At 39.8% G+C, this 14,579-nt stretch overlaps 1 protein-coding gene across 5 annotated transcripts in view; it reads right to left on the bottom strand.

Annotated features, from left to right (window-relative positions):
* The window catches only part of NR1H4 (nuclear receptor subfamily 1 group H member 4), a 52,760-nt gene that overhangs the window by 19,308 nt on the left and 18,873 nt on the right, over positions 1–14,579 (bottom strand). For 2 of the 5 annotated variants that reach the window (XM_040990850.1, XM_040990832.1), the window contains exons 3-5: positions 3,964–4,116; positions 2,007–2,140; positions 216–314 (exon numbers count right to left, since the gene is read on the bottom strand). In XM_040990850.1, the coding sequence (XP_040846784.1) occupies positions 216–314; positions 2,007–2,140; positions 3,964–4,116 (386 nt within the window). The remainder of the gene's footprint in view (positions 1–215; positions 315–2,006; positions 2,141–3,963; positions 4,117–14,579) is intronic. The other 3 variants (XM_040990861.1, XM_040990841.1, XM_040990869.1) reach the window with 2 other exon arrangements.

Genomic DNA, 14,579 nt, shown 5'->3' with positions numbered 1-14,579 from the left:
TTAGGTAATAAAATATAATGCTCTGCCTTATGGTTCTCAGATCTTTGGAGAACAATTAGTATTAGTAAGTTAGACTTGGGACTTCTTACTCCTACTGTTTAATATTGCTAAAAAATTTATATATATTTCAAACTTATTCAGATACAGATCCCATTTCCAAGATAAATAAAATATTAACATCATTCAACCTATGAAATTTCAGATATTATACATACAATTTTATTTGTTATTTCCTGAGGCATCCTTTGTTTGTTATATGAGTCCGTAATATAATGTAGAAGATTCTGTTGATCTGGGGTGAGTTCAGTTTTCTCCTACACTGGCAAGAAAATAAAAGGTGTTAGGGAAGACAGTTAGAAGGCATTCTTCCTGTTGCATTTATCTGGACTGGGCCAATAGCAGACTTGTTTTTGAAAGACCCTAAATATTTGCAAGGAGCATGAGCTCTAATATGGTAGGTCATTGTTTTCCCTGGGTCCTTCAACAATCTGTAGCACATTTTGCAAAACTTGTAACTGTATCATAGGGATTTTTAAAAATTCTATCTTCATGTATGTTTGGAAGCAAAATTCTGGATTTGAAGATTGCTGAGCTCATTCATGTAAAACTGCAGGATCTGATAAAAGGAACTTCTTACATGCAAAACAGTGACTCCACGTAACAGTATTCACATAGAGCAGAGTTTGGTAACCAAACTGTCACCTATAGACCATCCTGGTTTTACAAATAAAGTTTTAATGGAACACAACCATTTCTTTACATAGTATCTATACTACTGTGGCACTAAAAGAGTAAAGTTGAATAGCTGGGATGGAGACCATATGACCAAAGCCAAGAATACCTGGTCATTTACAGAAACATGTTTGGGTGGACCTAACAATGGAGTCATCGGTCTGGACAATTCAGATCTCAAACATCTCTTTGTCTTCAATAGGATCGTATTGGATCGTATAACTAATGAAATATTATGGCAAAATCATGTTTTTATATAAAATTGTTTTTATTAGGTGAAAAAAGTAACATATTTGAAAAGCTTTATATGGATGAAGTGTTCTTGGTCAATAGTATAAGTATGGATAAGGTTGTGGCTTTGGCCTTCTATCCAATAGCCAGCTAAACTTTCAATCATCCTGTGGATTATCACAATGTGTTTGCCTATCATTTCAAAGAATAATCTTTTGTCTTTGGTTGTTCAAAGAGCTTTCTGGGAATTTTTGAATATCCTGGAAGGGCTTTTTTATTTATTGGTTCACAAATTTTTAATCATCTTGTTTGACCCAGTGATCAGTACAACTTCACAGTCTCTATTGGGTTCTTCCCGAAAGGACCCCCTTCATTAATGACAGGGGGAAAAAAATCCATCATCAAAACACAATGGGAGTGGGGAGAGAATGCGCATTTGGTTTAACAGTTAAGAACTAGTTAAGAGGCCCAAGGGTCAGATCACTCCATATTAGAATGCCTGAGTTACAGTTCCAATTGTGCTTCTGATTCCAGCTGCCTGCTAATGTGTGCTCTGGTAGACAGCAGATGATGGCTCAGGAGCTTTGGGTCTCTGCCACCTGTGCAGGAATTGAGTTTCTGGAATCAATTTCAGTTGAACCTAACTCCAGCTGCTGCTGGAGTCATTTGAGGAGTGAGCTGACAGACAGAATCTCTCTCTGTGTCACTCAAATAAATACATTTAATTTTTTAAAATTTAAAAATGCTTGATTGAAAAATCCTCACCATACACACCAAAGCATTCCCGAACACCACCACTAGGTATTAGGAGTGGAATGGAAACAAGAAGAACTTTGACATTCTATACTGCAGCTGTTTGGTTTTCTACACCAAAGCATACGTTCCTCTTTGGATTAAAGGGAAAAGAAAAAAAAAAAAAGGCTCTGCCTGGCACAGCTGCAATGGAAATTCCACTGTGGCTGTGGAAAACCTCCAGGCCAAACCTCCAGGTTCCCAGACACCAGCTCCGCGCAGCTGCAACCAACACCATTGCATGTTATTACCCTGCACGACTTTGTTGTCGACGTCACTTGTCGCAAGTCCTGTCCTTCAGTGTCGTCAGTAACGGTCGGATCTGCATGCTGCTTCACGTTTTTTCTCAGTCGTTTGGACTTACACTGAATTTCAGTTAACAGACCTGGAAAACAAACACAGGGACGTCAAGGATTGCAGAAAAGTCCTGCTCAGTGTGTGGTCACGAACAGCCCATGTGCAGCCAGTTCAGAAAACTCCTTGTGCAATTTCTAATGTTTTTTTTTTAAAAGGGAACCAAGGTTTAATGATTGACTAAGAGAATCTTCACCTCTGTGCTCTCAGCATCTTCATTTGTAAAGTGGAAATAACGCCTATCTCATTGACTTTTAAATGGACTCATCACTTTTCTAAAAATTAGCTTCACATCAAGAATCTCTGACACTAAAGCATTATTGCAGACCAAGATATTAAGTCAATGAAAGGATAAAAAGCAGTCTTCCAATTCCTGGGTTTAGAGGACTTTGAAAGATAGTATTTCAAAGATTTTCACCCCTGTTTACATTCTGTGCCATCAAAAGTAATGCATAATTAAATTGGTTATACTAGCATGTTTTAGGGTTGCGTTTTAAAATGTGTTATCTGAGCTAAAGAAGCCATTGAGAATATAGCTAAAGACAAGCATAATTCAAGACGATTTTGACATTTTTTTGGCATGTACAATAGTATCATTAATTCATGCTTAAACTGTTACAAATAATGCAAAAATAACCTTCTATATTTAATTTCCTTGTTCTCCTGATGCTAATGACAAAGTTCCAGGAATTTCTTTGTGCAGAGAAATTTTTTTCATAGACTATGAAAGGTCAGCATCTTTTTCCTGGAAGGCTTTGGGGGGGAGTATTAGTAATATTCTCTGCCTTTCCACATGGGCGTATGCCCAATGCCCCCAGGGCACCGGCTGGAATCAGATCATATTTAAGTGATGAGCAACATGAGCCACAGCACCCCCACGCTTCCATTGTGAGATTGGATGCCAGCAGCGGTCCTCGTGGTTCTCGTTTCATGTCTGCTAGGACAAGATTGTGATCAGCCACTCTAAAACTTTCATCTACCCAGAACTGGATTATTTACCCAGATCTGTTTTTCTCCCTTCTGCATGTATTATTTCTCTGGGTACATCCCAGTAGCCTTTACAGTTCGGGAACAATAGGACGGGAGTCACCTTCCAAAGGCTTTTATTCCTTGTGACATTCCTTCCCTGACTGTGATCATCCCCCGGGTGACTTTTGTTTGTCTATTTGTGTTTTGAGGAGGAGCGGATCTCAAAGTCTGAGCAGTCCTTAGAATCTGCATTTTGAAAAATTAATTATGTTATAGACTAGCATGCTTCTACAATTTTTTTTTGTTGTAGATTAGGATTCCTCACAAAGTCAGCAGTTAATATAGTGTCTCTTTATCAGATCAAAGAGCAAAATTATATTAAAACTCAGAGTAGTTAATTTCCTGTGTAGAGCACTACAAATTGGCTCAAAGCTCCTCTAAGACAAGACGGATTCTTAATAAAATGAGTCAGTTTAAAACTCTATCTAGGCAATTCAGAGTCAGTTATACCTTATAAAACAGTCTTTTTTTTTTCTGCAACTGTAAGTTACTATGGTAATGACATACTAAATAAGAAACACACTAAAATCAAATTTTGAAAAAAAACTTTAGCTAAAGTATGTTACTTAACTATGTGTTAGTGCCACTTCACTGCAACAAAAAACAACAACAATAACAAAAGAAAAAAAAAAAGCAACTGGTTCTTCCAAGCAAATCCAGTGCTCCTGAATTGATTGATGGTCTGGGCACCATCAGTGACTCATTGCTCGCTGAGCCCAGAAGATCCCTTCCTTAAAGCACTCAGTGCCCTCCTCTGGTGGGAATTACCTGGCATCTGCCTCCTTAAGAGATTTTTAGTGGAATTTAGTTGTTTGGAGTGAATACCTGTATACATACATTCAGCCAACATTCCCATCTCTTTGCACTTCCTTAGTCGACATTCTTGGCACTTCCTCCGCATGTACATGTCCATCACGCAGTTGCCTCCGTTCTTACACTTGTACACTGCGTTTTTGGTAATGCTTCTCCTGAAGAAACCTGGGGAGGAAACACTGAGAGTGTAAAATGGCCCTGGGAACTTCTCAGGAAGACACACTTAGACGGAGAGATGTCAGGTTGTTTTTCCCTGAACCACTTCAGAGTATCTGTGCACTTTGGTTATAGTGGTAGCAAATGGAACTTTGAAATACATTGCGTAATAGAAAAGGCTACAGCTTCTATCTCTCAAAAAGAACTGCAAATCTGAATTATAGCCCCTCCTAGAGAGAAAAGAGAAACTTTCATGTATCTTTTAGGGGTTCAGTTTCGTGGTAGTAAGTTGTTAGATGCTGGTGTTGGAAAGTCCACTTATTCTCTCCTGTCCTCCCAGATTTAAAAGTTGTTTGAAGGCAAAGACATCCAAATGACTAACCAAGTGAAATTAAGAGTTGCATGGGTTCTTTCCTTTTTTGAGGAATTATTTATTCAAAATATACAGTGACACCAACAAGAGAGAAATATCTGTTATATTCTGCTTCTCTCTGGAAATGGCCACAACAGTCAAAGCTGGAGGAGGAAGCCAAGCACTCCATTTGAGTTCCCGACATGGATGACAGGAATTCAGGTTCTCAGGTCATCTTCTGTTGCTTCCTAAATGTGTTAGCAGGACGGTGGGTGGAAAGCGAGGCAGGGCTCGATTCCAGGCACTTAGAAATGGGATGCAGGCATCCCAAATGGTGCCTTAACTCACTGCACTCAACTGCTCATCTTCACATGAGTTTTGATGGGCAGCTGTCTTGGGGCAGAACAGACACAGAGAAGGTCTGTTTGGGATAAAACATCAGGAAAAAAGGCAAACATTGAGGTAAGCCTTGGAATATTTGTAGCTATTTACCAAACATTCTGAGATAAAGTCACATTCAAGGTTTCTATTCAGCACTTACTATGCCAGTCTAGTGTCCTAATACAAATGCCCACTTTGACTTAAAAGCAGAGTCCAGGAAGGTCATGCAGTCTGTGAAGGAAGTGATGCCTCCTTCCTCCTTTCCTTTTTCCCATGTTCCAGACCCACTTCTACTCCTTCTCCCCGACCTGGCTCACTGTGGTTCCCAACACTTCTAGAGGCAAGAGGGGAGAGGATTGTGAAAAGCAATGGAGGAGGGAACAGGGAAGCCCTTCTTTGCTTTACAATGGTTCCCTTATTATCCAGTTTCACTTTCCTTAGTCTTGGTGACTAAAGCCAACTGCATTATAAACATGTTGATGGGATGTCACATTTAGCCTAGCAGTTCAGCTGTCCAAGTCCTCTGTTGAAGTACTAGGGTTTAATATCCAGCTCCAGAACCTGGCAAATGGCTGGGTTCTTGCCAGCTGAGAGAACTGAATTGAGCTTCTGATTTTAGGCCGAGTCAAGATGTGAACTAATGGATAGGAGTTTCTCTCTCTTCTTTTCTCCCTCTTCTTTTCTCTCACTTTTCTCTCTCTTAAATAGAATGATATGAAAATATACCACAAATTCCAGAGATAAATAATTCATGAAGTTTAAATAATTCATGGAGTTTATTACTGTGAATGTAGTCAGGAAATCTCATACCATCTTGCTCTGTTCTATCAAGAACTGAATTATCCCTTTGTCCTGGGTATCTGTTCTGCGTATCCCACCCACCCTATGTGTTTGAGACAAAGAGATCACAGTCGCACAATTTTGATTATAGTGCTTTGTTATGATGGATCTATGTTGTTATTGCTGTTCATTTCTTGCTGTACCTAATTTAGAAAAAACTCTATTGTAAGCACATATGTTTATGTGGAAAAAGTACCAGTACTACGTATGGTTGTAGACATACACTGGTGGGGGTCTTAGAGAACATGGTCACCATTGGTAAAGAGAGCTCAGGGTGTGACTGTAAGCTGGGTTGTGCTTTGTAGCTTTTGAAGCAGCTTTTCTTTTGCCTCTGATTCGTGCTATAACTGCTCTCATCACTGCGAGACTCATCTGCACTCTGTGTGTGAGAGTAAATATGTTCTTGTTCTATCCCATGGTGTGTTGTGTAACTCTTTCATCTAGAAATGGAGCATTCACACCAAACTTTGAACATGGATGTTTCTACATATGATCCCAAAGGTGTGGCCTTAAGATCATTCCATGTTGGCTTTATTTGGTTCAATAAACCCCAACCCACGGGACAGAGGAATTCCTCCTATAAGCAGTTGGCCACCCTATTTTTGGTCTTTCAATTATCTTCATACCTTTGATAAAATTGAGAATATAAGTGTCCTTCCTGTTTTAATAGTGATAAAATAGTCTAATATTTGTTAAGTACTTACTTGCTATTGTTCTAGACTCTTTACCTCCATTGAGTTGTTCAATACATATGTTTTATAATGAAAATTATATTGCATATCTCTATTTCTAGATGAAGAATAAAAGGTTCAGAGAGGTTAAATCACTGGGCTCTCATCACATAGTTAATAAGTGACCTAAGATAATCCAAATCCAGCAGTCATGCCCTGAAGTCTGTTCTCTGTATTCATTTTGCTACACTTGCATCCACAAGTCACCTTCTATCTGAAAGTTACATTATCTGACTTGGGAAATCCAAAGATGAATAAAACATTTTTTATCTTCATAGCTTCCAACTTAGCAGAAAAACAAAGAATAAATTCACAATATAATTTAAGATAGTGTGATAGAATAGCTAGATAACTCATAAATTTCAGAATCGCACTATGTGTTGGTAAAAGTAATGACACACTTAAAGAGGAGGGGCAGCAATGGCTTTGAAGACAGGGAGATTAGCATGATGGTACTTTTCTAGTAGATGGCAAGAAATCATCAAATAACATAAGTAAAACATGATGATTTCCCAACAGCTCGAAGTCAGTTGTCTTGTGGCTAAAGTATTATATGGATTGGGTATCACTGATTAATTCAGACTCAGGAAGAGGTCTGTGAAAGAAGCAGAATTTAAGCAGGGGTTTGGATGAGCAGCAGGATTTTTGGAAGACCCCGTGAAAATAAGCAAAGTAAAGGGTTATACATATGGATAATCCATCTTGGTAAGAGGGTAGAGTTAGGAGAATTAGTTGGAGATTGGTAAAGGGATATAGTGACAACGGTCTGTGTTTGAATATGTTTGAATGACAAGCAAAGGAACTGAACCCTTCCTTCCAAGGCAGGGAGAGAAGCCACTCAAAGGTTCTACCAGGGAGGTTGCAATTTAACTTGCACCTTGGGAAGAAACCTTGGAGCTAAATGAAGAAAGGAAGACTAGGAGACTGGACACAGAAAATTGTGTCCTAAGTCCTCAATATATCTAACACAACCATTGTCTGAATTAGACCAGGAGAGAACAGAGAGGAGGAAGTGAGAAAGACACTCAGATCTTGATAACCTGCCAAACACAAAAGACACAGGCTGAAGGAAAAGTTTAAAGACGTCAGAAGCAATGAAGTCATGGTCTTGCTTGTAAATTTATCAGCTGGCACAAATCTCAGTGAGAAAGATCTTTACGTTTTCTACATGTCAAATCTAGGCAAGGTCTAAGAAGGACGTTAGGCTTCAGATTGTGTTGATATTGAGAGTGTAAACACCAGAGTATGTATTTTAAATGAGACTAAAAGTGGAAAGAAATCTATTTCCTGGAACCAAACCGTGAACTCAGTGAACACATTAGCCTTTATAAATTAAGTCTCCTTATTCATCTCCAGCTCCTCCTAGAACTGATTCCCTTTCAAATTGCCACAGCCAGTGACTGGCAGCTCAATAGGCAATAGAATAAAAGTGCTTATTCCAAGATGAATCAAAGGAATGATGCATAGAACAATTCGGCATGCCTTTTTTTTTTTTTTGAACTGTGGTAGTAACTGAAAAAGAAATCATTATCATTTCAATGGCTGAATTAATTAGCTTTCATTCTGAGATGGCAACACAATATTATCCTTGCATCATTTAAGTAGTGGTTCATATACTGTATTTATATTTATGCAAATATGTCCATACACTGACTACTCTTTCTATTTTGCTCCTTCTGGCACAAATCTAACAATGCTCATATCAGAAAGCCATTTGAAAATGAATGCAAAGGAAATTCACTAAGGAATAGAGCCTTACTGGCAATAAAAGATGGGTAGACGGGTTGCCGTTGCCATGTAGGGAATGTGCAGACTGGGGAGACATCCTTAGGTAGCAGACAAATAGCTGTGGGATGACATAAAGAGATCCCTCCACCCTGCAGAATATCACACACTGCTTTCTACTTTTCTGCTTTTCTACCTCAATACAAAGGTGGAACGCATATGCTGCACCCTATTCCCATTAAACAAACATGCTCATGCCAGCCTACAATGACTGACACTGGTACCTTGCCCTAAATTCTAAAAGAATGGTTGACAATTTTTTTTTAAGATTAATGATTTCCAAGCATTTTAAGCAGCAACAAACACACAGAGCTGAGTAACCAGAGAATTTACCTTCCCATAACCCAGAGATACCTTTTATTTGTGATAAACACTATTCTAAACACTTTAAATAGAGCAGTTTATTTAATTTTCATAATAATCTAATGGAATAGATACTGTTATGATCTCTTCTGGAAAATGGGAGTTGCTCAAGATTTTATAGATAATAAGTGGTAGAGCTCAGATTTGAACCTGATTCTGACTTTCTGCTCTTAACCACCACACTACATGGTCTTCCAGGAAAGAGTTCAAGTTTCTGAAAATGGTCTCAAGATATGAATCTCCCTAAGTCTTGCACAGCATGGCAGGTGCCCAGGTGATAACAAAGAATCATTACTTTTTGTAATTTGTTTGAGGTTTTAAATGACTCTTTGCAATACTCTTAAGAATGTCAAGGTGAATATATACTGTATTGTTTATTCATGGGTGCTTTGTTCTTACTTCTTATGCTTTCTCATTTTCTTTTCCATCTGAAGAAAGGTATTCATCTTTTCATGTTCACTTACTGAGATAAAGCTAAGGTTGCCTCTCTGAAACTAAAGATAAACTCTTGCATATATCTTTTGTTTTCAAAACCTCATTGAAAGGGTTTTTACCAGCTCAGAGATGTAAAGACATTGGAAGAAGAGGACGATGATATTAGAGTTGGGGGAGCAGAGGCAGCCTGTCAGTGAAGAGGTCTGGGGAAATTCTTCATGGGCTGGGGATGGGATGAGTCTCATAAGTTCTAAGTGCTGGATCAGCACCCATACAGATCTTCCAAGGAGAAGACAATTCTGTAAGGTGCTGGCTTTGAAATGCAAACAGAGTCCATCCCTAGTGGACTTTCTTGGCCCCTCAGTCTCTCTCCCTTAGCTTACAATTCTGTCACCCCTGTGGTAATTTAAGTTAACTCCTAAATAAAAATTAATTCACTAAATTAAGGGAGTGGCACAACGGTCAGAATGACCCTACAGGACTCTGGATCAAGACTCAGAATTCAATTATTACCTCAGATTAATACCCCAGCAATGGGAGCCAGCATTGCGGCATTGCTGATGTGGCACCTGAAATGCCACATCTCACATACACACCAGTTCAAGACCTAGTTGCTCTACCACCAATTCAATTTCCTACTAATGTGCCTGGGAAAGCAGTGGAAGATAGTTCAAGTCCCGAATCCTTTGCATCCATATGGGAAACCCAGAAGAAGCTCCTGGCTCCTGGCTTCAGCTAGGCTGTTATGACATTTAGGGATTGAACCAGCATGTACAAGATGTCTCTCTTTTTCTCCTTCTCTCTGGAACTCTGTCTTTCAAATCTCTCTATCTTCTAGCAATGGATTCTACTTTGAGATATTTTATAGGAACTAGAAGCCCTCATCAAAGTAATAGCAACTTGGCCACAGAGCTCAAGTAAGGTGAACTCACTTTGCTAATAAAGCATTTTCAATGGACCCTGGCCTCCTATTGCTGACCAACACAAGGAAGAATGTGAGCACAGTGGACAACCAGAGATATGCACGTGAGCTGATACACACTTCTTGAATCTTGAAGCTACAAGGCTCTTGCCCATCTCCCACTAACACTCCCACATCTGAAACTCCAACCAAGATGATCATATATTCTTTCTTGGCACTTCAGTGGGATTCTGTCTTTGTTCATATTTCATAAATTCTACTTTCTGAGAGTCCCCCTAGTCTAAACTAATCAGCCCACACAATGCCTTTTCCTCAAGGCTCTTGTCTTCTAATTGTTAGAAAGTCATTTCCTCTTTCATGAGTAAGGATCTGAAACCTAGATAGATACAGTCATTTAGGACAGCTGGGAAGAACAGCAGTTGGGACTAGAATCTAAATGATCTGTCGTAAGCCAACTATTCTTCCCAGGCTTTTGTATGACGTTCTACGAAGGGCCTCCAATGCAGTGGAATAATTTGGAGTCCTTTTTTGACTCACACTCTAAGATAATTTTACTTACAGAGTTCATTTGAGATTATTTAAATCACATAAAATCAGACATCACTCAATTTCAAGTGGGATTCCTGTGAGTTTAGACTCTTCACAAATGTTCATCAACAATGGACAACAGTGGAAACAGATCTATTCTCCAACGGAATAGTTTCAGTAATTTTGGAAGCTTTTTAAAACCTCACAGCTAAGTCTCAACAGCTCTTTATCCTATATAAAACTGTATTCAAAAGGACAACAGGATCACTGCTGATAACATGTCCGTTAATAATCCCATCATTCTCTGCCGTGTGTAGGCGTTTCTAGTATTTGGATGAATGTGACAGACACTGACCTATTTAGAAATGTGGCTATTTGAATTTTCCAGTCATATGCAGATGGGTTTTCTTGGTTATGCAAGTTGCACTGATAACTTAGAGGGAAAGAAAGCTTTTGATTTAATCTAGGAATGAACAAATGGCAGCTGTTGTCACTCTACATTATGCCTGCATTCCAAAGTTATCATTTAAATAAAATGAAAACCACAGTTTCTCTCACTGATGCTATGCATGTCTTCACAAATAAAACATGCAGACAAATTAAAATTTCTGAGGAAGCCAGATAATAAAAACCAGTAAAAGCTGGAAGTTTCACAATGATCTTTGTCTTTTAACTTTCTCAAACAAACAAAAAAAAAAGGAAAATCTGTTGGTTTTTTTTCCTTGTGTATTTTTACATCATGTGTATCTAAAAGACTTTCAATGATGTCCCTAAAGCAAGAGAGCTGGCAAAATCTTTAAACACAAGAATCTAATTTAATCTTCCCCGATATCCTATACGATAGATAATGCTGTCATTTTGCAGATTTGAGACTCGGAGAAGTTAAGTATCATACAGGCTAAGCATAGACTAGCTTGATATCCACTGCACTTTCTTCCTGCCGCTTGTTCTATGTGATAGAAGAATAACAGTTGAACACCACGGTTTCTAGACTCCCTTATAGCTAACATGATAGGTGTGATTTAGTCTCTCCCAGTTGGATGCCCTGTAAGATGCCACAAAGAGGCTGTAGGGCTGGAGCTGTGCTGCTTCTGCTCCTGTTGCTTCTGACAGTAAGCATAATCGTGGGGTTTGGCAGGCGCCATCTCGCTCTCCTGTTGAGTGTAGAGAGGTGGGATGCATGAAGTTTCTTTGTATCTAGATGCAGATTTAGCATCCCCACCATGACTCTGAAACCAGGTAATTGTTACAAAGTCAGTTTATAGAACCCTACATGGAAGCTAAGGTGGTATCTCCCTGGAGTCAACAGTTCTTGTCGCGGCTTTTTAAGTCTTCCTGTTCATTGCCACACACTGACAACTGAACTAATGGGCTTTGTAGTGTGGCTCTGAACATCCTGCTAGAGATGCAGCTAGAGCCTGCCTTTCTAACCCTTCCAAGATCTCTTGTATTGATTCTTGTTTGTATTTATGTTGGTTTATGTGTTAGATCACTGGACTCTGATTTATATATGAGGTAATTTGCTCATCCAGCCAAAAAAAAAAAACACACACACAAAGATAAATGAAAAGATGAGGAGTCAGAGCTCACTCTCGCTTGGCTGGAAATTGTCAGGTGAAATCACTTTGCATGTAATGAATAGTGTTGTATAAAGGCAACGAGATGAGAAGACACGTTGTGCCGTTGGACCTGCCTGGCCTAGACATTTGTTCTTTCACTTGTACCTTGTACCCTATTCTCATCCTATAGTTTTCCTCACCACATCTTCCATTCATCCCATTTAGCCAGGACACTTTCGCTGGCTTTCTCAAGAGAGGACATCAGAGCCCCAAACAGCCAATTGTTACTATTTTTGTCACTAAACCCCAAGCCTACAAATCCAAAAACACTACAGCAAGTTCCCTAGGCTGGAGGTGGCAGATAGTTAAATAGGAAGTTAAAAGAACTAAGACATGTTCCATGCCAGAGAAGATCCCAGCCTCTATTCTTCCCACTTCCTTCCTACTCCTTAGGGGTTTAATCAGACGGGCGACTGAGATACAAGGGAGCATACTTGTCATTTGGATTCCTAGAGCAGAAGGATTCTTGGGTGCTTTCTTGGGTAGAGCAAAGAGGATCCCTAGGTTCCCTGCACCGACCTCAGCCCAGAACTGAAGAAAAGCTGTATGGTTTCCTCTGGGCAGCCTGCTGTTTCATCACAGCACTGGAGCAGTATCAGGACCAAATGACCTGTGCTGACAGACGGGACCAGGGGTCAAGGTGGAGTGTTCCCAGGACCTCTGGGTAGTGCCACTGATGGCTAGTGACCAGACAGTACAGCATCCCACAGATGCCAGATTGTGTCAGCATGGCTGAGGACAACAGCCCTATCCTAAGCACAGGATCCCTCCACAATCTAATGTCAATCATGGTACTTAGACAAAACTCCAGGAAAAGTTTAATGGAGATGAGTGGAATAATCCCAAATTGAATGAAATAAAGTTTCCACCAGGAATTGAGTTTGCATTAAGTTCATTCATACAAAATAAATTTACCTTTCTTACATATATTGGTTGCTGACTGGGTTGCTCTTTCACTTAGACAAGCTTCCAGTTAATTCTGATATTGATCCTTAAGAGTCATTGATCGAGAACAGGGGTCAGCAAACTATAGTGGGCCTACTACCTGTTTTTGACTTTTCTGTCTACTTTTGTAAGTAAAGTTGCAAAACCTATCCATTTAAAAAATTGGGAGGCATAGAGAAACACACACACAAACATACACACACAGTATATGTATGAGCGAATAAGTTCCTGTCTCCTGGTTCACTGTCCGAATGCCCTCAATGGCCTGCCCTAGGCCGAGGCTGCAGCCAAGAACAGGAAACAAAATCCAGGTTTTGTGGGAGTGACAGAAGCCCAGTTACTTGAGTCTTCACCTGCAGCCTTCCGAGGTCTGCACTGACAGGAAGTTGGAGTTAGGAAACAGAGTTTGGAATAGAATTCTGCGTCTCAAAAATGGGGCACAGGCATCTTAGTCACGAAAATAAACACATGCTCCTGTAAGTAAAGTTTATTGCAACATAGCACGTGTGATCTTTATGTGACTGCATTTATGCTATAATGGCAGAGTTGAGCAGTTGTAACAGAGGCTGCAGTGGTACAGAGCCTTGAATATTTGCTATGTGGCTCTTGGTAGAAAGGAAGTGCCAAACTCAAGTGTAGAAAATAGAACCTGCTTGGCTGCATCCTGTCCCTACTGCTTGCAAGTTTACCCTTTTACTGGTATTGTGGGAACAAAGTATCAAACCAAAATCAAAGAAAAAAAGCCTGCCTTACTCTGCTCATAAAAGCATACCTGCATTCCAATTTGGCTTCTTCTTTCTAAACTTTCCCCAAAGTAATTCTCTTCTGTCCACTTTCTCTGTCCCACTCTTTCCTGTGATCCTGGTGGTCTTAGATCTCTGACCTTTGTGCTAAGTACTTTACAGTCTTTTTTTCCTCTACCTGATTTTAAATATTTATTTTAAAGTCTATTTGAAAGACAGCGTTACAAAGACTGAGCGAGCGGCAGAAAGATTTCTTCCAGATGCTGGTCCACTCCCCAAATGACCAGTGGAGTTGGGCCAGATCGAAATCAGAAGTTTCATCTGGGTCTCCCACATCAATTGGAGGGGTACAAGCACTTGGGCAATCTTCCACTGCTTTTCCAGTTTTGCATTAGCAGAGCTCTGGATGAGAAGTGGAGCAGCCGGCACTCAAACTGGTGCCCATAGAGAATGCTGGTGTCATGGGTGGTACAGCTGGCGTCACAGGATGCTTTACCATGGAAGCCACAGTCCCCTCTGCCTGCCTTTATCGCTGCGGTTTCAGGGATTGTCCTTGGTTCCCTACTCCTGTTCTATTTACCCTGGTATTCACCAGAATTATTCTGAGGAGAATCATATTTTATTAGCCCATTTTTGAAGAAAGCAAGCCATCTCAGGTTACAGACTTGAGGGATTTATCCCACTGATTGAGAACACTAATACTTCACTCTCTCAGTGGAGCACTGGATTTTTCTTCCTTTGGCCACTGAATTAGTCTATATTAACCTAGAGCAAATAGTTCAAAAGTAGCGTGATCCACTCTTGATCTACCTCATGGGCAAACAGTAA

The sequence above is a fragment of the Ochotona curzoniae genome, unplaced genomic scaffold (assembly GCF_017591425.1).
Source record: "Ochotona curzoniae isolate NIBS_2020 unplaced genomic scaffold, NIBS_Ocur_1.0 contig_1014, whole genome shotgun sequence".
NCBI lineage: Eukaryota > Metazoa > Chordata > Mammalia > Lagomorpha > Ochotonidae > Ochotona > Ochotona curzoniae.
This window is presented reverse-complemented; position numbering and strand designations above follow the sequence as displayed.